Raw genomic sequence first — 25270 nt, 5'->3', positions numbered from 1 at the left:
CCACTCCTAATCCTTTATGGCTGAATCCTTCAGTTTTATCTGTGACTCTTGGGAAAACGTCTGCCAAGGCTGAAGTCCCTTGCACCAGGGGATTAGCCCTTTTTGCATTCTTCTGAAAGCTTCAGTAGTTCTGTGAATGAAACAGACGCTGAGGCATTTGTGGAGACTGTGGGCAGTGGCAATCCTTACCCCGACGTTCAGATTCTTGCAGACGTGGACCATGAGAAATAGTGCCCGTCTGCAGCCTCTGATTCTCCTCCTTGTGCCATGTGCTGGCAAAAGTCCGGTGTTGTCCTCCAGCTGTGGGGACTCGAGGAGAAGAAGAGGGGAGATGCTGCTGCTGGTTGACCCAAGGCTGGAACCACTATATCAGTTTCTTTTTTTTTTTTTTTTTAAGCCCGGAATAGTTGAAAGCTGTATAATGAAAAGGCTTTGGGCATCTGCAAGTTCGTGAGCTAAGCAGCGCTTCATTATGAATAAGTCGTAAAACGTGGTCCAAATCCAGCGATCCGAAGGAGTTTAGCTTGAGGAAGTGCTTTTAATGTGTGCATGTCATCTTCCTTTAGCGGGGCAAAAATCTTCTGCTATCGGCCGCTAATACAATTATTCTCTTCTGGCTTAATTGGCAGAGGTCTTGACTTTGGCACTAAGATCCCAAGTATAAGCCTTTCAGTTTTTTGGCACCTCATGGCAGGGGATGGCATTACGGGAAGGGCTAAGTACTGCAGCGTGCCAGCCTGGGTTTGGTACTTTTCTATGGCATGTGGCATTTCCGAGTACCCCGCAGCACTGGCTGCTGTATTCTGGCCGACCTTCAGGACACCTCATTGTAAAGAACCTGTGTTAGCCATCAATTATTAAGAGGATTTGGGGAGATGGTATAGACTTGCTCAATAGCTTCAAGGAAAATTATAGTTATCTTGTTAGACTCGAGAGTCTGCCCGTTTTTGTGATAGACACAGGTTTTATTAACAGTTCTGTAAATTCTGTTGTGGGAAAAAGAAGGCAAAAGCCATATTGTTAGTTGTAATGTCACTGAGCTCTCTAAGCATGGGTTAGAGAGGTGGTATCACCCTTAGTGCAGTGAGAATTGGCACTGAATGTTTAAGTCTCTGTGTAAGATCCCAAATAGGTGGCCTGATTTTCAAAAATACTGAGCGCATCCCAAACACCTTATGAAGTGAGACCCCTTGAACCCCCCTGGAGCTGCTGGGCACTTGGAGCATTTGAAAAAACAGGATCTAAATTCCATTTTAAAGAGCTCCTAATGTAAGTCACCTGTTTTTTAAAATACTGACCTATGTCTTCTGGCATCTAGAACAACCTCTGTGTTGAAAGACTGTTTGATGGAGAGAGGGGATACGATCTCCAGTGCTAAAGGGAAAAATCCTGGTCTTTTTGAAAGCATATTATCTGATAAGAAACATATTGAGAAAAACCTGAAAGTTTGCTTCCTTTCTTAAAGACTTTTGTTCAAACTCTGTTATGTGTTTCAGATTTTTGGCCTCCAGTTTCTATTTGGTGCCTCAAGATAGTTTGAGGAATCTTCAATAATTTGGAGTAAAGGCAGGAGGAAAAAATGGTTGAGGAAAATGGTTGTTGAGGTGAAGGTTGAGGAAAAATGTGCCTAAGCTTTCCAAATGAGTTACTCCAATTTGTACCCAATGTCCTAAGCCGGCCTTGGTCTAACTTCCTATTGGAATTTACTTAATTTTGATACAAATAAGCCTCTGGCATGTGTGGGACCTAGAGTAAATTTCTGACCCCTTGTTCTCCTGCTTATGAAGTTGCCAGAGTGACCAATACCAGCAGGATGGACCTCTTCAAACAGTTGGAATGAGCTCATACAAGGGAAAATGTAATTAGGAATAAAGCTGTTTGGGAGACAAAACAGCCCTCAGTACTTGCCCTCTCCACCTAGTCTGAGCTGAAGAAAAAGAGAAAGAAAGAGAGAGAGACCTGAATGTTAGGTTACAGGAGAAGGAAAAAGAAATGCTCAGGTTAAAGCAAATAAGGCAGATCCCTGTTTTACAAAGCTGAGATCAGCTGGGGAGTACTCAGAGCCGTTTGGAGGGGGAGGATTATGGTTGTTAATATTCTTTGAATTATGTTATCTAAATGTAAATTCCTGTCTCTGATGTAACGTCCTAGTTAGACCCTAGAATTTATGAACCAAACAAAGGATGAAATGTGAAAAAGTTGAGAAGAAAAATCTGCAGCTCTGTCTTTGTGTAATTCTTACCGAGAGCTGATATAAATGGAAGACAAATCAAAGGCAACAATAGCGCCGCACATTTTATCTCACACCCTGTGATGCATATTAGTGTTGTTTCCCATTGTGAGCCAGAAAGAACATTTAGAATTTTAGAAAACACTGCATAATGGCTCTCCACAAGGAGGAGAAGCAAGTGTATGACTGCCAGTACTGACACTTGCTTTTTCCTGGCCCGCAAAATTGGTTTTCTGGAAGCTCTGATGCGGGCAAAATTTTTCTACCCTCACACTGTGAATTTTTGAATTTGGTCTTAACATTTTCTCCAAGAAATAGAGCAAATAAGCTTCAGCGGTTGGGTAGCATCAATCCAGTCTTTAGCCTTGCCAGGAAATACCGGCCAAGCCAATCATCACGTGGTGATACACTCCGATGGTGCAGAGAATGACACTCAGGCTGCTGGATGACTTTTTTCCAAAAGCAGCCCACAGGAGTCATCTTTTCCATTCTGCCTGTCAGTGTTTGGGAAATAACTCTTGGCTTCATGGGAGGAGGTGGGTGTCAGGAGGACAGGTGGGTATTTCAGGTGTTAAACCCGAGCTACGCTGTTACTGTCTGGCCCTGCACCACCTTCGCTCCCCAAAATATCGGTGGTAAAAGCTGAATTTTAAGACATTCCACTAAAATGAGTAGGAGAACACGACTGCCACCATGGAGCTAAGTGCCTGCAGTAGTAGCTAGGTTGTGCTTTTAGGCTCGTCTTGGTTTGGGAGTAGACAGCATGTGATGCCCTCTAGCAGTGCTGTGATTTGGGGATTTTGGTCCTCTCGAGGCTTATTTCTATACGCTCTGTGTTTAGAGGAGGACGTGGTTATTGCCTCCTGGTGTAGGGCAGCCAGAGGTCAGACCACCCCTTGCTCTGATGCAGTTTTGCTATTTCCTAGGGAAACGTCTTCCTCCACGTAATTGTTTCAGACTTTTGCTTTTATATTCATCAGTAGAAATTAAAAATGGCATCCATGCCTAGGAGGTAATACAGCACCTGCAATATGTTTGTTTTCCCTCTCCTTCCTTCGAGGCTGGCTGGTGCTGGCTGTAGAGGAGGATGCCAGGCTTTCACCCAAGAAATGGGGGCAGCAATCAGCATTAACGACACCCTCTGACAGCAAAAGCCACATGAACCTCCAGAAGCCAGATTTTTAGCGATGGTTTCTCTCCGCAGGGCACATGGCACTTCCCGAGCAGAACGGGGAGCATCGCTTGGGTAATGCATCCCGCACCACCATCTATCACCCGGCTGTTCCCTTCCTTACAGAGGGAAAACAATCCCCAGCCATTTATGAAAAATTGCTTACTGCCCTTGCACAGAAATTATTTTATTTGAACATCTGCTATGTTTTTGATGAGTCACCATCCAGGTCTGAAATGACAGCGCTGAGAACTGGAACAGGTGAGGAGCTCAGCAGCAAAATTAGTCCTTTATAGCAGATTTGTGTTTATCACTGTCTAGTTAAAGCTGACTGTAAAATTTTGGCTTTGAAGGAGTCAGAACAGAGCTCAGTTTAAAAAAAAAAAGGTACATTATTTTCAAAAACTGGTCATTCTTAAACATGTGTCTCAGTAGGGGGAAAAATACAATAAGTATCATTTGTAAGGTCTTTGTTATTGAGCGCTGCCAGTTACTACTTATTTTCAAGCAAATGAGTTCTGTATTACATTCAGCTTTGTTTTAGGAAGGTAACAGGTTTCTGAAAATTAAAACAGAGTTCTTCATCGGGAGCGATGAGCTTTTAGAAATGTGAGTACTCCTTCCAAAGAGCAAGACATTTCAGCTAGACGTGTTGTATACTCTACCTCTGGTTATCCAAGTTTTTATTGAAGTTTGGGGTTTTTTAGCATTTGGAGTTTTTTTTAATTGATTTTTATTTTTCATGCTGGCTGTTGCATCTTTAGATCACAAAATGTTTGAAAATGACAGCATACCTGTAAGGTCCCATTTATTAGCAGAACTATGTTGCACCTCATGTGCCTTTCCTTGTGGTGAATATTGTAGTTTATTTTAAGCTGCAAAATTTTAGTTGTGGTCTCTGAACAAGTAACAGGGAAGAGTCTTTTTACCACACCATGTATTGTTGCTGTCTTTCAGCTAGATCCGTACACCCTCCTCATTTACGCGTCTGCTGTTCCCTGCTACTTTGAAGCTTATTTTTCATATACTTGGCAATAGTCTCCTTGAAAAGGAATTGAACAGGATATTTTCCAAGGCTACTCTTTGTCTCTGTGGTAATCTCTTTCGGAAGCGGTGACCCCAGAAATAAATGGTTGCAGCCGTAAGGGTGAGCAGCCCTGCCTGTACGTTATCAGAAACTCGGGCGAAGCCTTTTTTTGTCTTGTGCTTCTTCACCCCATCGTCTGCTCTTTTGTAGCCAGGGAGTGGGGACTTGGAAAAAGATGAGGGTGCTTGTCTGAAAGAAACTTTCCTAATTTTCAGTTTTGGGGGAAATTTTGCTATTTGTGTCAGGTTCTTATCATCTCCCTCCCCACCCTTTCCTTATAATTTCTTTTATAAATATAGTTTCTATTCACTCCCAGCACCCACCTAGCTCTCGAGCAGCTGTTGAGGGCTGAGGACTGGCATGGTCTCTTCTGTTTGGAGCAGCCCCTTTGGAGGGGAATGGAAAGTTTCTTTCCCTTTTCTGAAAGAAACAGTGTGGCGTTCTGTGACAAATCTGGCCTGCTTAGGAGATCTAGGACCTCTTTGCTTTCATGGTCTATTGCTTTGCTGCCATTGCTTCAAGATAACTTGAAATGCTTAGAAAATACAGCGAACGCAAGATTGAAATGGAATAGAGGCGCAGTATGTGCTGATGGAAAATCCAGTGGCAGCACAAGCTATTAAGTTGTTCATGTTGGAGGGGAGAGCAAGGCCTATTAAAACCATTGGGCTCCTGACTCAGTTCTTCAAAATTGAGGACTGAGTCTTCATCCCAGGTTAGTGGTGCAGAGGAATTAAACTGGCTGTGCAAGGGCAGCTGGAGGCAGACTAAGTACATGGTAATGAGCATGGTGAGTGTGCCGAGAAAATAACGTTGTGATGGGAGTGGAGATGCGCAGGTATCATTCTGGCAGCCAGCAATTGTTCCGCAGGCTGAACAATTCTCTAATTCCTATGGCCATGGAATTAGAGAAGCATTTCTGAACGCCCAGCATCATTTCCCCGTGGTGAAAGCTGAGCCTTAGGAGACCTGAAGATTTCCTGCAGCTTACATGAAAGGGTCCTCCAGTGCTGTAATTCCTCACATCTTTTAGGAGCAGGAAGCTAGCAATCAGGAGCTGAACCAAATCACTTAGGAGTTTCAGAAACGATTGAAGGTGGCAGGGAAAATGACAGAATGGGAAAGAAAGGTAAATAATCATGCCATTTCTATTCATTCAGAATCCCTTCAGTTTTCATAATACCGCTGAGCATGCTATATCCGCCTTATTTGTAGGCAGGGAAATGGAGCATAAGGGCTTTGGAAGCTGTTTGGGACAGGTGATCTACTAGTTTGAATATAAACAGACAACATTTTAGTTGTGTTAACAGCTAGTGACTGAGGAATGCGACGAAGGCTTCTGGGTGCCCTATGTCAGATATTCCATGCTGCAGACTTCTCTGATGAGAGATTTCAGCGAAAGAGCATCTGGAAAACAGCTACGTGGCCTCTTCCACAGCTAAGGCTTTGTAAGAACAAAAAAATTCAAAAGAGGCTTTCCTTAAAGGGAAATGCGCTTGTATTCATCAAGAGCCTGCTGTGTGCGGGTTTATCTTGTGGTTACAGAGAGACAAAAGATACAAAGAGCGCCTGATGGGCATTAGCAATTTTAGAGACGCCCAATTTGTATGGATCTTATGGACCGTATTGCTGGGAGACAATCCTCACCGCACTCCCGTTCCCACCTTTAGGGAAAAGGAGGCATAATGAGATTTACTAAGAGTATGTTTAATAAAGGACTGGAAGGGGATAGGGATAAGCAGATCTTAGGCACTTAAATCACGTTAAAAATAAAATGCGGTTCAGCTTGAGCTGGAAATAACAGTGGCTGGAAGCAGTACGACGCCTTTAGGTACAGTTGTGTGCACAAACACAGAGAGCCGACGTGATGCACTGGAGGGATGGGGAGCCTCATTGCGCTGGGTTACTCTGGGAGACAAAGCCAAAATGCCAAAAGGGAGGGTAAACACTCCATTTAACAACGAAGGGGCAGCCCACGCCTGGCATTAAGAAATAGCATTCAGCACCTTCGAAAGCAAAGCTACTGTCCCAGCCAGCACGCCTTCCTCTGAAATCTGCAGCATCAAGTGTTCTTTTCATCTCTATGGTGTCTAATTGCTGGGCATTTTTTTCTGATCAAGGTAGAATATTCCTGATTTAACAGATGGAGATGTTTGTTAACGAAGCCACGCTGATTAGCGAGAGGCACCTTTGCAGCAGTGTCATTCCCGCAGACTTGGTGCTGTCGTGCTCGACTTGCACGCTGCAGAAAGGGAAAACCTGCCCCCCAACTCGAACATAACAAAGTACAAACAGACCGCAATTGCTGCATTTGTTTTAGAGCCCCGAGGGCAGCAGGTTGGGTGGTTTTGCATGGAGAGACAGGCAAGAAAACAGCATAAATGTTTTATGTGGTAGAATCTGGTCTGGTTAAAAGGGTCAGTCGTTCCAGATGGAGGTGTCGCACAGGAGTCAAACCGAGCCCTTGTATCACTGACAGCTTCAGTTTCTAAGTGAAGCAACATTTATAATGCTACTAAAATACAGCGGTAAACAAAGTACATGAAGGCTTGACAGTCACGTTAGCAAAGAGCTACAGTGAAGTGACTGGGAAGAAGGAAAAAATAGCTCTGGCTATTTACAGAGCAAGAAAAATGGAACTGGTTTTGACAGATAAGACAATGTAGCTGTGGGTCAGAAGAGCTCTGTCAGCCTTTTTTGTTGCTGCAGATGAAAAATGGTGCCTTCAAATTTTAACCAGAGAAATTTGGATTTTAACGAGACTCCGTGTCACGGAGGCACCTCAAAAGTCAATTCAGGTGGGCAACAAGCTCCGAACAGACTTTATTCTAATGAGAGCTGTTTAACAGAAACCAACTACTTACGGGGTTCATCCAAAATTATTCATCGCTCCGATAACATTATACAGTGCGGGTTCAGATACCGGTTAGGCGTTCAGTTACTACACAACCGACTCAAATCTCAAGGCGATTAGATCCCAGAACTGTAGAGTAATGATTCAAAATGTGCATCTTCCCGCTCTGTGTCAAAGTGAGGACTCTCAAGGGTACCCAGATGATTGTTTACCAGGTCAGTGAGGTGCCTCAGTCCTCAGGGAATGTTCCTTAGATGACCAGTCTAAGGAGGAGAGTCTTTGACTGCAGACCTGCTGCTTTGAGGAAGACCAACTCAAAAGGAGTTTCTGTCAGGTTCCATTTATACCCTGCCACACTCTGTCTCTCAGAGTCTCCCAATTAGGGAAAGCATATTTACAGCTAAATGCAAAACAATAAATTTTATTCGGTGGATATGAATCAGGGAAATCTGGATTTTCGTATTGCATAATGACAGAGGTGATTTTTTTTCAAAGTATATTTCATGAGTAGAAGCAACTGCTCTACAAATAATTTATGATTAATGAACTTCTCCTGGTTGCAAATTGTCCATGGTCAGGATAGTATTTTATTGAAATTCCCATGGCGACACCCAAAATTGCTAGGCAGACATCTTACAGGAATTACCTTGCCATTTTGCCTATAAAAATAGTAGTTGCCTGGACTGTTGTATTATTGATAACCCTTTTCTTCCTCAAATATTCAGAATGATCTTAGGGCCAGGATTTCCCACTCAGTTGCAAGACTCCTAAAATTGGGAAATTTTTAAGATTTCGGTTATCTTGGTGTTGCCTGGTGGCGCTGACAGAACTCACGAATACGTGAAGTCTGTTTTTCTGTTTGTCTCCAAGCTAGTCTACAAGCTTGTAACAAGCTAGGAGCGAATAGCAGAAATCCAGATTCCCGATTCAGAGCCCACTTGACAATCCCTTACCCGGCGCGGGGGCTCTGCAGAGAGAGCTGGGCTCCCTCAACACTCCGCAGAGAAATAAAAGCTCCTTAAGGTGGGCAGCTCGGAGCAGAAACCTAATTCAGGCACCTTCCAAGAGTGATTCATCGATTCGAAAGAGACTGCATTGGGATTTTGCTTTGAATTACCTGCGAGAGGAACCTGCCTCTCTCTCCTTGATTACAAAGGCATTCTTCAGTACACGCCAAAGCCTTGCTGATGATCAGGTAAAAATGAGTTTTATGGATCGCTCTGTGTTACAGCTTCTAAGCCTGCATAGTTGCCTGCTTTTATCACTTCAAATAGATGTAAACCTTGTGCAAAAGGGAGGAGGAGGAGGGTTACACTTTTTACTTATTAGGATTTATCAGGGGTGTGAAGAATAGACGTTTGACCTTTGTACTCGGGCACTTTTAAAATTGATGCGAATGTACCAACAACCACCACATCTTCATGTCAGTCTTGTGAATCACACGTCAATCTGGAACCACATTTCTCTAGAGAAAGAACAGTGTATTAGCTGTAACCGTGTGGAACTATTGACAGATTGTGACTATAGAGGAGGAAAAAAAGATGAAATAACAGCAGAGAGATTTCTGTCTTCCTGGTCTGATGCGTTTCACAAGGCAGGGAGCCATCCTCGCCCGTGCCAGAAGCCTGTTGTCACTTAGAGCCGGGCTGGTTGTGTAACCAGCCTGCCAAGGGCTCAGGTAATGAGCTCTGTCAGGAGCGCAATTGGAAATGGTAATTGAAATTGAAAGTGGTTTCTCCCAAGCTCCCTCCCCTTCAGTAACTCTCGGCTCCTGCTCAGAGACCCAAAATACCTCGCTTGTTTTGTGCTCTAACCTGGAGCAATCAAAACAAGGGGGTGGGGGGAGGCCTTTAGAATAAATTGATTGTCAAGGTGGTTCTGGTATTGATCGAGTTCTGCTGTTTATGTGAAATGGGCTCGTTTCTTTGTGGCACTTGGATTTTACTGCACGACAGGGAAGGAGCTTTTTGAATAATACCCTTTCCACATGCGTGGCAGTATAGTGAATTCACCTGTTCCCCACCCACAAGAACAAGGAAAGAAATGCAGATTTATATGAACCGAGTTTGAAAGTCTTGCCAAAAATTGGATGATAGAATGTGCAAGCCTCCTCCCAAGGTTTGCAGTAGTGCCTGGCTTTGTTAAGGTTTAAAATATCTTCTGCCTGGTTTGTCCCTGAACGTTGTTTCCCACTATCATTTTCTTGCTGACAATATCCAACAATCACCATACACAATTCAAAGGGAAAAAAAAAAAAAAGGTATGACCATAATCCCATCCTAGAAGGGATGGGGAATCAGCTATTCTGACTTGGAAAGAACATGAAAAAGCAGAAGACACATTTTCTTCTGACAATGATTATGGCCTTAAACCATAAAAAGTAATTTTGCAAATTTACTGCTGCTGTTGTTCCTCTTTCCAGCCTCTCTCTGGGGTTGCTCACCTGTGGCTTTGGTATTGAGCACCCTCAACGCCTTCTGCTTTCGTCCCTACAGCGGCAGGCGTAATTAGCACCTGTGCACACGTGTGCACACACACGTGTATGCACGGAACGTCTGCTCTTTAATTAGGCTCTGTCTTCACCTAGTGCCATGCCAATAATCCTTTGCACCTGTCAGCTGCATGAGAGATTTCTGAAATGGAAAGTGAGAAGCCTGTCGGCAGCGTGGAGAAGCCAGGCGTGCCGGCTGGTTAACGGGAGATCTTGGGATACGGACTGGGAGCTTCACGTGGGCTGACAACAGGGGAGCGACGAGGGATCTCTGGCTCTTAGAGAAACCAGGAGCCAAGACATAACCTGTCTGCTTTATTTGGTTAATTGACGGTGTCTTAGAGGAGGCAAAGTCGGATTCAGAGGCATCAGCTGCCAGTCGGGATGCGTTGGTAATTAGCAGGGATTCCAAATCCCTAAGTCAGGTATCTGAGTGTCTTGGTGGGAAGGGCTGTGTCCGCTGAAGGCTGCACTCGTGGCGAGACAGTTGATTTTTCCAAAATTTTGCTTCCCCCAGCTAATCAAAATGTAGCACAACCTGAATTTCATTGTTTATTCCTTGATTAAATCAATGCTTTGATAGTCACCCAAATTTCATGTTGATTTTGCTAGGAGAAGTCAGGTGGGGATTTTGAACATGTGTTCTCAGCCTTGCACTTGACAATTCCCTGCCATGTGTGCATGCTTCCACGATGGGGTGACCTGGGTTTAAAATTTTCATGAGCCAAAAAAGAGCCATGGGCGAGTCCTGGGAAAGCTTAGGCTTGTTGCTGCGTAAGGAACCTCAGGAGAAAACCTCTCTTGCTCTCCTGAATTCCCCAGAGAAGCATCAGGGATTTGATGCATCCTCAAAGGGGCCATCTCAGGCATTTGCTGACATGCGAGTTCACAGTCACAGATGTTTACAGACGTTTTGTTTGTACGGGGAGGTGATTTTAAACCCGTGAGGAAGAGGTGGAGTTATTGATACGACAGTACACTGAAGGATTTCTGCAGTAGAAGTAAGATCTATTAAAACGATGGGTGACGTCTCCATCACTGTAAAGCCTTCCTTCACACTTCCCTCATGCTCCCTGAGATGGATAATTGAGCTTTCCAGTGGTTATTTTTTGTTGGTTTCTGTATGTGCTGGGTCCTTGATTTAATATGTCGATGCTTGGTAGGACCAGTTGCCTGTGAGAATAGCATTGCCAACATAGCGAGCACGGAGGAAACTGAAGTCTCCGTGACATTGGCTTGCAGATACGATGAAAAGTGAAACGGGCTGAGAACTTCAGTGGTAGATACATGTTGAGCAACCAGTAGCCTGGCATCCTATAGTTCAACCGCAGGGCGGGTGCAACAGGCTTTAGAGCAGCCACAAAAGTAGAGAAGTAGCATGATGGAAATTAACTAAAAATTGGCTTCTCAGCACTCTAAATGGCAGAATATTAGGAGGACTGTGTACAAAACAGCAAAAACGCTTGCTTTTTTTTTTTTTCCATTTCAAATATTATTAGGAGATTGAATCTAAGCTTCCAGATAAGCCTGAGGCAAAGGAGATAAAAATGTTGAGTTACAGCGATAAAATGCATTTTCCCAAATTCAAATTCTGGTTTATGTCTGACTATATTTGAACTCTCACTGTATCTATTTTTATTCTGCTAGCTAGAGAAACTTTATAACTGTGATTAGGTCCCCATCATATATCGTATTTTATGAGCAGAAGGGATTCTTCAAAAATGATGAGAAAAGAATGGCAGGGATGCAGAAGCACACACCATGATGTGGTTTTAACAATCCCAGTCAGAAGAGTGCAGATCGCTACAAATATTCAAGCAATTATTTTCAAACCACATTCCTCCCCCTATATCCTCTGCCCTTTCCTCTAATGGTTGCCACCATACAGCAGCAAAGCCTATGAAGGTAAGAGCGTCCCAGAAGAAAAAGGAGAAAACAGGCATGCGGAGTCTGAGAATTATACATTAATCGGGTACTGTAAGTATTGATTTTTCTCCTTCTTTGGCTTGTCTTATAGGGGTGCAAGGGAAAGAGGGAACTTCTGCGGAGCCTATGAAAGTTGACCTTGCATGCGAAGCAGCAGATGTTTCAAATAAGGATGGTATGTTGTTCTAATATTTTTATTGTCCTGAAGTAGATACGTAGCATGCTTGTTTGTACACTTCCCCCCAGAAATTAGGAGTTATAATCTCTTCAACCGAGTCTTCTCAAGAGTTGACACAATCTCTACTGTCTTGGACGTCTGAGTGGAAGCACCTTTCAGTGCCATAGCCCTGCTTTATGTAGTTGACTGGCTTTATGTGTTCAACTGGTATGTTCAATCTGCTTGCCTTTTAACTAAACAGTATTTTAGGCCTGTTGTAATCAATAGTCCGAAAATTTCTGTGCTAGTGCCCAACTCCATCACGGGGCAAGCACTGACTATATAACCACTCTGAACTCATCAGCTCAGAGCTGATTTCCCTTCCTCCTCCTCCTTCAGCGTCCTTGCGGAGCTCAGTGTGGTAGTAGGTGGAAGTTCTCTCCCTAGAGCATTTACTGTTGATAAAACTGTCACGATTTGGTGAGCCAACAGCAATTGCGGTCAGGTTTGTGGACATTCTCAACCCAAATCTCCTTACTGGGAAGTGAAATTTTTTTGTTATTCACCTCAGTGAGCCAATGACCCAGCTGTCATCTGGCAAAGCCCTGGCAAGGGCTGAGTCCCAGGATGCTGCACCAGTTCTGCAGTGCCTAATTTGAGAAAAATTGCTTCCTGGACTCTTCCTGTGTGTAAAGAAATCCTGGATGGAATCAGGGTCCCAGTGCTTAGGTTTTGGTGAGACAAACTCCTTATTGCTCCTCTAGATGGGCTCTTAGAGCTTAGCAAAGCTACATCAGGGGGCTTTGTTGGTTTTCACACAGAAGGCCCCCTTTACTGCTCCAAGACACAGTGCTTTTGGAATTGGGGTTCCAGTCCTTGTTTTCTTATCATAAAGTGGACCCCTCTCTGTAGCAGAGACTTGATTTTTGATTCTTCCTTTAACCTCTTCAGTGCTGACATACTATGAATTCAAGGCATACTTTTTTTACATTTCTAAGACAAAACAATTATATTCTTTTTAGATTAGTTGCACAAAGAATCTAATGCTGATTTCCATTCTCTGGTGTCAGATTGTGCTGCAGCTTTTGAATTGGTGGCTGATTTAGATACTGGCCTGTAGGGAAGTTCTTGCAAGAATAGGAAAAGAAAGCATGCATAATGGATTTTCTTTTTTAAAAAAATACTAGAGACTATGCTATTTCTAGTAAGTGTGTAGAATAAAGCCAAACCAGGCTTCTCTACTCAGCCCCTGAACAAACCAACCAAAACCTTGTAGTCACATTAAAATATTTGAACTTCGGATCCCTGCAATGGTCTGGGCTACTTCGTGAAAACAAATCCAAATTTACTAAAATAATATCTTGAGGGGTTTCCCACTGGGAAGGAGAGCAATCGTATAACTCTTGGATCAGCTGACAGCTTCTGAAATGACAATCGCCATAGGTTTCTTTGTTTCAAATCTCGCTTATCTCGTAAGGTCTTCTACATATAACTCATCTTGTAGCTTTCTTTCTGTGAAATTCTGAAATTCTGAAGTTATATGCGAGGTCAGGAAAAAGGGTGTTTGCCAAGGCTGCAGAGAAGTACTCCACACTGTTCAGGGAGGTCTTTGTTTCTCTACAGCTTAAGTTGCTATTGGGATTGTGTTACGGGATATTTTTTCTTGTGGATGTGTATTACACGTTTAAATAAATCAGAACAGGGAAAGGATCAAACTCCCTATACTCTGTTTTCGCTGAAGAGTTAAGTTTCACTGAAAAAAAAAAAAAAAAAGCCCTAAAATTTTTTTATGTACTGGTTACTAGTTGAGATTTTTAAAAAGGAAAAAAATCTAAAAGGTTCCATTTGACAGTAATTTTTATGTAAATTGCCTATTTTTTCTGTGGTCCCCTTCCTTTGCCCCCGGAGAGCTCATCTCTTCACAGCTGAAAGCACAAGCATATATCATCAGGTACCCCTTGGCAGCCTGGCTCTTGTGTTTTAATTTCATGTACCATGTCACAATGAAAAGTGCTTTAGAAATGCAGAGAGTGTAGATAGCTCAGGTGGATCTCAGTATTGGTTCATCTAGTGGGCAGGGCTGTAACAGTGATATATTTCAGAAATTACTACGATTTGAAAGCTGGGCGTGATTCCCCATAAGGAATGCTGTCAGAGGGTAAGCCTGAATAGGGATGCGTATACAGAGATACAGCTGCTGCTGGCAATCTCCATAGACCACCAGAACAAAGACCCCTGGATATTACATTTCTTGTACCCAGGATAGATTTTCTGATTAGTATTTTTTTAATGATGAGAAAAACCCACCTTTGGTGATTGGTTTCCTAGATCGTGTTTCCGTGCCGGCAGCCTTTTGTTTTGCTTTGTTGTTGTTGTTGTTTTACACCAGCAAAGCTCTTTAAGATTACTAAGGTAGAAGTTAGTTTCCAACTGGTATTAGGCAGCTCAAACTCTTCACTCCTTTCATAATGGGTTTATTCATTCGCCTTTTTTATTGCAAGCCTGTGGAAAGCTGCCTCCTCACTTGCTGACACAATAGGGGAAAATAAAAAGATGAAGGCAGTGTCAAACCTGAAATTTCCCATTTCTTTATAAGCTTTTGCAGGCTGATGAATGCACCGTCAGCAACCTGACCTTCCTGTGATTCACCAAAGCAATACAAAAGGAAGATCTCAACAGCTAACACCCTCATGCTTTTTTCTGGTGTTGATGAAATATCCAAGAAACAAGTGACTACCAAGTAAACAGGTTGCATGTGTTTCATCACCACACAGTGGGTTGAATTCAAAATAGATGGTTTTCTTTCTAGGCAGTCTGGAGTTACAGGTGAATATGCTATAGCCAAGTTATGCAGATAGATACAAGGGGAAAACATTGTTTGGGATGCGGCTGAAGAAGTAAGTTATGTTTGCAAGTAAGAGTCCGGCCAAGCTCCTGTTGTTTGAATCAAGACAGTAATATTTTGCTTTCATCTGCCATCTGGGTCTACAGTATAATATTCCAGGGTGGGGAAATGTGCTCGCTCTCTCTCTCACAGATGATGCTAAAGTTGGTTTTCCAGTCTCCCGTTTGCCTGTCTTGTCTACTTAGATGCAGCCCTGTGTCCGCTGGCTACCTGACCTTTAAGCACGCAGCTTTCTTGCAGGGGAGAGGCGGATGCCTCGGCACATCCACCGGGTCAGCAGCAACTGTAGCGCTTTGACAGATGTGGACTATGTGCTGGGCTATTTCTTCTCTTCTTGCAGGGAAACTCGCTTGCTTTTGGGGATAAATCCTTCCCCGGTCATAATTTGAGAGCTGCTAAAGCAGCTCGCAGATTGACAAGAGGAGGTGCAGATGGGTCCTCCCTGACAGGCCAAAATTTAAGGGAAAAGAGGAAGGGAGAGTGCAGACTAACATCCATTTCCATTGCACAGAAATGTTCATTTATGGCCCAAAAAGCCCTGTACGAAGCTGCAAAAGGTGGAATGGGTAAAACTGAATTCAGGAGATGCGCAGCCTCCTTGACCTTTGGGTGCTTTGCTGAGCTGCTTGTTGTTGTAGTGTATTACAGTAGATGCAAAAAGACCAGTAATGTAAGTTAGCAGTTTAACACCTCTAAAAACATTGTTTAGTGGGGAGAAGGTGAGTTTTGACCTGCGATGCAATCACATGTAGCGTGCCCAGGGCTAACGACGTCGTTCTCACGCTGACTCCTGCTGGGAGTCACATCCCCGCCGTACCCAGTGGCAGCTCTTCCACCCATGTTATTTTCCAGCTAAATCGAGAGGATTGTGTAGGTGGCCTCACAGTGACATCTGTTGTTGGAGTCTGCAGAAGTTTATCCTTCAGTTAGACCTTCCTGTCCTGACCAGTGTTAATGCAACCATGATGGGGCTTGACTACTCATAGCTGTAAAAAAGGGAAGGGGAAGGAGGCGTCCTCATCTAGGGTGCTGATGGAGCCTAACCTCAGGTTTCAAAGCAAGCTTTATTTTTGCAGGAGATCTCTGTAAAATGCAAGTGAAGCCTTATGGTATTTTCAGAAAGCCCAGCCAGTGAAACTGGCCGGCATAATGAGGCTGAGAAAAGCTGCTGTTGTCAGCGCGCAGCAGCCTTCCCTTAATGATTTTTTATTAAGCATCCTGTCTTTGCTATGCAAATGCACGTAAAGAACACAACATCGCTAAATATGATGTGCATCAGAGCTCCGTAATCAGGAGCCGATACTTTTCTTATTATTCATTGCATACATCCAGGAAGCCATTACGGTATCTGTTCTGCATATGGATGATGCATAATTTACAAATAGTTCATTAAAACGCCAACAGGTGTATTGACATGATATTGACTCACAAAGAGATCATACTGCCCGGCTAGAAGTAGCATAGTTATTGATTTTTGGCTTTTTTTTTCCCCTCCCCACTCCCATCTTCCCTTAGTTTCCAAATCTCCCATTTAGGTTTGAGGGTTTTCCCCATCACCCATGTCAAATGACTCATAATCTGCAGTTGATAACATAAAGCAAAGTTAAAGAAAGAAAAAAAGTCTTAATACAAATAGCTGTATTCATATTCATTGCAGAACAAATACTAAATACCAATCTTAAAAATGCAGGTGCTAAAGTAACACTTTTATATTTAGCCTAGATAGGCCCAATCACACCTGCCATAGTTTAGATGATCTTTTTGACAAAGGCCATGCTGAAATGAGTTTAAGCCTTCTATTTAAATTATTTTTTATTTTTTAACAATTTTAAATGGGGAAAAAAAAAAGATTGGTTCAAAGCAGTTATTACTCAACGTGATAAACTTAACAAGTATCATGAATTTGATGACCATCTCATTTTGTTTTCAGCTGAAATGAATAGTCAAGTTGAAAGTAGAAATGATCCTATGGAAACAGAGCGGGAAGCTTAAGTAACAGGTAAGACCTTTATGGCTATTTTTTACACCCATTTTCCTTTCTTCCATTCTGTTTCTATTTGAAAACTTGCTTTAAAAGTGACCTTAATTAAAGGTAGAATTTACCAAAAAAGGGGAAAAAAAAGGAAGAAAAGATACGAAGGAAAAGAAAATATCTCATGTGGCCTGTATTACACCAAGAAATGAAAATATCCAGTAGACTTGCTTTGTCAAGTAAATATTATAGTAGCAGTCTGCAACTGTAATGCATTTAGACAGTGCACGGTCCTAGATCATCAGAAGGCAAGACAGCACCGAGATAAGGAGCGGAAGAGTAACCGAGTGAACAATTTTTGGCATTGCTTAGGAAAATGACAGGCAATTTATACCGGTTGGAACCGAGCTCAGTTCTGTATGATCTGTATTCTGGGAACAACAGGTTCACGTCATGAGGGGTTTATTGCTCTTGGCTCTCCGATGCCAAACGTCACCCGTAGCAATAGCACTGAAAAACAAGGCAAAGTCAGCGAGCTGCCTTCTGGAGCTCTGCCGCCTTTCGGAGCTTTTTATGGCTTTATGCGCTCAATGATAGTGCTACGGCACGAACGTGCAATGGTTGTTGTTGCCTGCAGAGTTCGTCATAGGCATAAAGAGCCTAGATAAAAATTAATAATTTGGTAGGAAGTCAGAGGCTCATCACCAATTACAAGAAGCAGTTGCCATTTCTCCCTCAAAAGTAGTTTGTAGCGTCAATGCGCACTGTTTCCTTTGGCATAGGGTTATCGCGAGATGCCAATATCACATACAGCAAGATGTGTTATTTGTGCTTGTAATGGGATTTCATGTAGACCAAATATAAAGCGACTTTACAATGGCAGCAGCTGTATCACAGGGGTTTAAAATACAAGGTCTTATTACTGAGTGTAGCCATTTGTGCTCATCAGCTTATAGATGATGCGCTGCCGTACTGCTGGAGTGAGAAATAGGCCTGATGGGGTCTCTCGTAAAAAGTACTGAGGCAAAACTAGAAGGCAGCCTCACTATTAAAATATCGCCTCCACAACTCTTCCTTCCACCCTCCCCTAGCTTCTAGGTTTATGTTCTCTTCAATCAAAAAAAGGAAGAGGAATTAATGAAAACCTTGCTGTTAAAAATACACCGAAAGGTTAATACCCTTCCTCAGTTTAAAAAAATACATCTGACAGTTACTCCTGCTTTCATGCGGTCTGTAGGAAGTCCGTGTTTCATGCTGCATTTTCCCATGGAAATTAATATCTGTGAATGATAGAATCATAAAATCATTTTGGTTGGAAAAGACCCTCAAGATCATCGAGTCCAACTGTTAACCCAACGCTGTCAGTAAACCATGTCCCTAAGAACCCCATCTACACTGATGGAGTCGTTTTGCTTTACGAAGGCGGAGTTCACAGGAATAATACCACAATTAGCAGTCAATGAATAAATCTCTTCAATTCCGCTGCAAGGCACCTTTCTGAAGCAAAGGGGCCAGAGCCGGGGCACGCCATATCTCGCCCAGCATTTTAATAGCATGTGTAGGACTAGAAGCAGGTATCGAATCCTTCTCAGCTCTCTACCAAAGTCCTCTCAACCCTGTTGCTACTGTTTTAATTACGAGGAGCGGGTCCCCGGGGAGCACTGTTTAGCCTGGTAAACTTCAAAGCATCTCACTAGGGTCTTTCAGAGCTGAGGAATACCCTTTGCTTAGTATGATGAGTATTTTATTGTGTTGGTTTTAACATATGTTCTGTCGTCTAGCACTAAAGCACCCACCAGCGCTGCGGGTCTGTGATATCAAGCCAGGTAGCACAGTGCTGTGGAAAACCAAGAAGCCCTAATGAGCACAGTCAGTTTGCTATAGGGATAATAGTGGCTGTTATAGATATAAACTGTGTGACACATATATGTGCTGTGCATGTGACAGGGAGAGAAACTGTAGTAGGCATCTGTGCTAGAAAGATGAGACTGGGTTCTGTGCAGACATTTGAAATTTTGCCTTTTTTTTTCTTTTCTCTTTCTTTTCTCTCCCCTGCTGCGGTGAAGGAAGGATGCAGGAGAAGAGAGACCTGAGGAAACCCGATGGGCAGGCACTGACATCCTACGGCATCATTCTTGGCAGAAAAGAGCACACGGAGATGCTCCACGGGTTGGGAGGGAGGGAGCTTTGGGGAAATGACTCTTTGCTTTAATTTCTCTTTGTTCTTCATTGCATTTCGTTCTGTAAGCCTGTTGAAAAGAAACATAACTTCCCATTTCTAACGAGGTTTTGCAATTATCCCTGCAATTACAACAGTTTCTTCTGAACTGTGAGTCTTATATTGGGTCTCTTTTCTTCCTGCATCGTATCACTGGTAACCTGTTTCCAGGCCCACCCCTTTTCTAGCATCTTTATGTTCTTTCTCAGTTACGGTACTGTCTGCAAACCACCTGTGGGAGCCAGTTTATTCTCCTCCACCCCCTCCTTTTTTTTGTGTTTTGTTTAAACTTTTTCCTAGGATATAAATGGAGATATCCATCGAGAACCTGAATTGCCACAGAGGATTATAATCTGCACACACTGATAAACAAACGCCCTCCTTGTCCTAGGGATTTGAAAGACTAGATGCTCCAAAATCTCAGAAATATTGATAGAGACAGCCCTACACATTGCCTGCCTCCAGGCTTGTCAATTGGCACCCGCCAGCAGGTCGCTGTGTCCGAACCCTGGCTGCTAGAAAAGACCGTGGCCGTATTCCCTTGAGTCCGTGCTGGAAGCAGAGTTTGTGCATTAACTCTTACCATCCCCATGCCTCGGGATCACCCACAGCTCTGCCCTTCACTTTCTCTCTGGCCTGGGAAAGCCAAACCGTGACCAGCCCACGCTGCACTGTGTCCCTCTGCGGGTCCTACATGTGAGTAACACACGTGGCACCGAACAGCCGGTGCCCCAAATCATCCTGCGCTTTCCCACTTAGCTCCGCGTGCCTGGAAATCAGTGCTGTGAGCGTGACCTTCGGGCGCAGGTAGGCAACAGATGTTTCCTTGAGCCTGTGAGTGACTGAGGAAAACATGCACTCTGTGTTCAAGGTGTCTTTAACTATGGCTCCTGGCTTTAACAACTTCACACTGTATCTTGTGTGAGCCCTCATTATATTTTCTATCGCATATGCATGATTTCTTTTTTTTATTTTTTTTTTTTTAAAGCAATTAACAGTTATTTGGATAAGAATGTCTTACCATATGTCAATTGTTCTGCCAGCAAATGCTGCACTGAAATTTTTAGAAAAGGAACAAAAGGGTTTCACGTACATTACCCAACCATGCTGTAACTGAAACTGATAGACAATACACTCGATGGAAGAGCACGCAACCTCTGTCCGGGGTTTGATGTGCTGCAAAAACCATATTTTAAAAAGCTGCTGATCATAATTTGATCATTTTAAGCAAATTAATTGATTCTGTTCCTTTTTTTTTCCTCCCAAATACACATGAATCTCAAAATAGCTATTTACTAGCTGGCCTCAACATAGTGCACATCCTGTACGTTTCTGTATATTTTCTGTACCGGGTGATATTGATGGAAACAGCCTGTTGTAACAGGTGGGGCAGGAGCGGATAAATACCTTGGGAGGAAGGGGAATGAATGCATTGGGTGTCTGTCCTCTCAATTCCCCTTTTGCACAGGTCACTGTGAAAAGATGGGGTGGAAGGGCTCCCTCCATCTGGGTGAGCCAGGGAACTGGCCGTGCAGGGTTGGGAATGGATTCGTCAGGCTCGACTTTGAGCTGTGCGCAGTGTCAAGGAGATCTGAGGCGGGCTGAACTTCATCCAACAGAAAGTATCCAGTGCCCTGCTCTGCTCTTGTTTCCATCATGCCTGCCTGCGAGCAATGCTAAAGGAGCTGTAGGCTGCTGTTAGCCACCTGTGGTACGTCCCTCTTGCCATCACCAACCTCGGTTGTAGCTGGGGGGGCCAAAGGGAGAGCCCCACAGAAGGCTGGGTGCCGGGGTGTGACGGTTCAGCAAGGAGACAAAGACTCCTTAAAGTCCTCGTGAAGCCTGACCGATATTTAAAAAAAAAAAAAAACAAAAAAAGAAAAACTGCAAAGATGCATCAAATTAGACACTCTAACCCCTGACAGTAATTTCATTGCACTTTCCATTTAACCTTTTTCCTCAAACAGCAGCGAGTCTTTGAAACTATGAACCTTTTTGGCCAAGGATGCAGCAGCAAAGTGTGAAGCCCTGGTAGGGCATGTAAAGCAAGGAAACGCAGGAGGTGGTTAAGTCAGTCCTTACACAACAATTTGCAGCCATGTGTGTATCATCTGTCTGGGTTTTGTTTTGAGTTGTTGGGGTTTTTTTACCAGTCAGAAACTGGGTTATAGAGTTTGGCAGTGTCGAGTTCTTCAGCAGAGCAAGTTAGTCAGGGGCTGGATCTGTGCCCCTGACTGCAGCCTCTGCCACTCTTGCTAGGGCTGCAGAAACGCAGGGAGGCACTTCCACAGAAGAGCAAGTGTCAGGCCGGGAATCACTCTGCAGGGATTTTTGGCATGGATTTTGGTTTAAACCCAAAACACGTTTGCGGTAGGTGGCGTAAAGAGAATAGCAGCCCTTTGGTACTGTGTTTGCAAACCAAGTATCAGGCTCTGCTTTGTCTCGCGGCTCCTGGGTCTGAAAGTGCTCAGCCCTGCCGTTAGGCTGGTGACCGCTCTGATGAAGGACAAGTTTCCTCACGTGCAGACACCCAAAGGCGATGTTTGAGACATAGTCTGTAGCACCAGGTCACGCGTTTGCCGATTGTCAGTCTTTCTATAAAGCACTGAGAAAGTCCCTCTCTGAATTAACATTGGTTGGCTTTAGGCATTTGAATAAAAATATACTTATTAAAAAAACTACAACAGAAAGATTCTTTTCTCTATATGCAGTGCACGCCAGCTTTGCTTTTAAAATGACAAACCTAACAGAGTATGTGGATCTATTTTCTTGGGAAATAGGGGTTTTTATCATATGATTCATCCAGGATTTGCCTTACCCTGACATTTGTGATATAAAGTTGTTTAAAAAAAAAAAAAAAAAAAAGATAATTTTCTCAATCCAAAAATATGTTTCTACTTCAATGCAAAGAAATGTAGACTGTTGCTTGCAAAATATCTTCTAATAGATGGTCTAGCAGCTATATCGGTTAACACATGCCTCTTCCGGTACTCTGTCATTTACATGCTGAATTTGCCTCTGTTATTTTTCCTTTTGTCTGTGCCATGCATTGGAAAACTTAAAGAGCCAATGCCTTCATGCTACATACAACGTTTGTTAAAGCAAAACTTCAATAAAGCTTGTCCTGAAGATGAGGCAATGCCACTTGTGTGTTTATTCTCTCCTAACTGTGCTGATCATGCAGCAGTCGTTTCAGTTGTCAGTGTTTTGGTCTGGACGTGCAATCACCAGCATGCACAGCCGGGTCCTCATTTAAATTTATTGTTCACTTGATGGTGGAGAAACAGATACCTTGGAAGGGTTTTTGGACAGCATCACTAAAAGGTAAGAACAGGGATTTTGCAGCTTGGAGGGAAAAAGGTTGCACTGTTGGCCCCATTGCTGCACCAGAGAAGTTACAAAACCCCTCCGGCTGTTTTAGCAGGAGAGCGCGGTGGAAGAGGAGCTTTCCAGGACTCTCGTGATGCCAGGTAAGTGTGCTCAAGAAGATCATGAGGCTGTTGTGAGATTGCAGGGGAAACAGCACCCAGTCACCCCCTAAATGCTCCTGCAGTGGAGGTTTCTGTAGTCCAGGCCCATGTGTCTGGACACATCGCACCTAGAAACGGCCCCACCAACAGGACAGGATTGTGATGGAGTTTGATTTTCATCAGCAGTAAAGGGTGCTTGGGACAGGAGACTGAGAAAAGTCTCCCCACCCCTTAGAAATGGTGTTGAGTCAATATTAGCACTGGTGCAAAAAGGCAGGGAAGAACAGAGCAAGCTTTTTTTAGTATTTTCAGCACAAGCCTGGGAAGCAGTTTTGCGGAGTCCAAGGAGCCGTTTGGGTCTGGGCCATGCACTTGCAACTCCTACTTGTTTCACACCAGCTTCTGAGCACCTGCTCACTAGAAGAAGCCTTCTGGATGGAAAAATGTAAGCCTAAACTTGAATTTTTTTTTTTTTCTTTTCTTTTATCCCCCTGCTCTCTAGCAAACCAGGTAATTAATTTTGAAATAAAAGCAGAAACAAAGATGGAGCAGAGAAAGATGAAATCAAGACAGTTGAAATGAGCAGCGAAGACCCATGAACCAAGCATGGCCCTGGTCTGTCTGGATGAGGAGTCTCTGCCTGCGTCATCACGTGCGTGTATACATATATATATAAAAATAAAAGACAATTCATCTAAAATACATGATTTAGATAGCATATGCTCTAAGAGAGAATATTAGATGTAGTATATGTAGTATGCAGTAGCATGTATGACATAATACTACATAATATGATGTGGTATATATTCTGTATTTACTATATACTATGTATTAGATTATGTGTAGTTAATATATTTTAAATGGTATACAGTATAGTATTATAGATCTAATTCTCTTAGATAAACTGTGTATTTTAGAACAACCTTCTTTTAATTCACTCTGTGAAGGTTGTAATACAAAGTAAATATATAATACTTTGTATGTATAATACTATGTAACATATGCCCTACAGGTACCTTCTACCATGAAGTTATATATCTCTCTACAGCTATCCAGAGATATCTACTACACCTCTACCAGCTATCTACTACAAATACTTTGTTATAGAGCACTTTATAGATAACATACTGCTTAATATGATGTAAAAAAATATTTCCTATAACACGGTATATTGTTAGTGGCATTTAAAGTAGTTTATATGTAACTTAGGTGCTATATCTGAACAGAACAGAATAGTCTAGTTTATGTAGTATATAGTCTCCATGCTATAATATTCTGATATGCGTACTATTCCTATATGTAATATATGGGTATCATACTATAGAGTAATGACATCATGCTATATTCTCTGTATATGTCATTAGCAACATATGTTACATAATGTAATAAACAATACTACTATAATGAGGTATAATAAATGACAATATATCAAAGCTTACACTATGTAAACTATTTAGTATAAATACATCACATTTTATGGTCACATACAGTACTTACATAATTGTCTTAGATGCAATAGGGTCTATATTGCATATAAAATCTATAGAATGTAGAGTATGTTCTTGTAGTTGGGTTTTATGTAGTATGTTAGTTTAATAAAATCGAGAAAAAATATATATGTCACATAGTATCTATCAATCTCCCTTCACCTTCACTTTACCCGCCCTTAGTTCTTTTTTTTTTTTTTTTTTTTACTATCTTCAAAAATGATAATCATTTAGCCCAGATTTTATTGTATGGTTTTACTGTTCATTACTGTTCATTATTACACTTACTGGCATCATATTACACTTATTGGCATCATAAACAGCAACTTAGGACTGATTTACATCCCTAGCAGGAGGGCTTTTGTGGTGGGAGTCATAACCACACTGGTTGATCTCACTGTTTCTCTTCTGTGCTCATATTATTCCTGCTCCAGAGGTCATAACATGTTGTTATGTCCATCTCTTCTGATAATGCAGAGAAAGGAGTGGGAGTTTGGAAAAACATTTTGTTTGGCCAGCCTATTTATTTTCTCACCTCCGTGCTTCGCTACTTTAACCAGCACTTTAGCAATAAAGTTTTTCATGTTACAATTACTCCATCACTACCAGGCAAGAAACACTTAACAGCAGAGAACACAGCACTAACATTTTGGAGAACATAACTGTGCCATTTTGCAGACTCACCAATGTGACAGAATACCTCTCATGGACACTGTCACCTGCTGATACTGTTCTCCAGTCCAAGGCTCCTTGATTCTCCAGCACTGCTGCAAACTGCAATGAGAACAGAGTTACTTTCCAGAAAGGACTTAATCTCAGCATTTTAGATCAGCAGTTTCCAATAAATGGACAAAGCTGAGAGGTGTCACATCCTATGTAACCACCTGTTACAGAACCAGGAATGACAAAAGCCCAGCCCCTACTCTACCCTGGAGGTCTGAAGGACCCAGGCGTGCTCCTCCGTTGGCAGGAGAGCCCCAGAGCATGCCAGGTCCCTCCTGCACCATGACCAGCCCTCATCAGAAGGCACAACTCTCACAGGGCTCCTTCCCTTGCCCCATCCTTCTGGAAAGCCTGGTATGTACAGAAGAAAACTTTTCGAAAGCAAACAATGCATTAGCTTCCAACTACAAGTAACTTTTCAGTATGACTTGAGCATAACTTCCACAAAATGCAGCTTTCATTGCCCAGAAATCCTTCCTACTTAAAAAAACACATAGAAAAACCCCACTCCAAAACAGAAGGAAAAAACCTCTAACAATTTAACAGCGTTTTCCTCCTTGTGTGTGGGCTGGTGGGTCG

At 42.8% G+C, this 25270-nt stretch overlaps 1 protein-coding gene across 5 annotated transcripts in view; it reads left to right on the top strand.

Annotated features, from left to right (window-relative positions):
* Positions 1-22136, top strand: part of MACROD2 (mono-ADP ribosylhydrolase 2) — an 857870-nt gene extending 835734 nt beyond the window's left edge. For all 5 annotated transcript variants that reach the window (XM_065632892.1, XM_065632891.1, XM_065632889.1 and 2 more), the window contains 3 exons: positions 11851-11934; positions 16752-16820; positions 18860-22136. In XM_065632892.1, the coding sequence (XP_065488964.1) occupies positions 11851-11934; positions 16752-16813 (146 nt within the window). In that variant the 3' untranslated portion in view covers positions 16814-16820; positions 18860-22136. The remainder of the gene's footprint in view (positions 1-11850; positions 11935-16751; positions 16821-18859) is intronic.
* Positions 22137-25270: the final 3134 nt, after the last annotated feature.

Source organism: Caloenas nicobarica, chromosome 3 (genome assembly GCF_036013445.1).
Source record: "Caloenas nicobarica isolate bCalNic1 chromosome 3, bCalNic1.hap1, whole genome shotgun sequence".
NCBI classification, from domain to species: Eukaryota; Metazoa; Chordata; class Aves; order Columbiformes; family Columbidae; genus Caloenas; species Caloenas nicobarica.
This window is presented reverse-complemented; position numbering and strand designations above follow the sequence as displayed.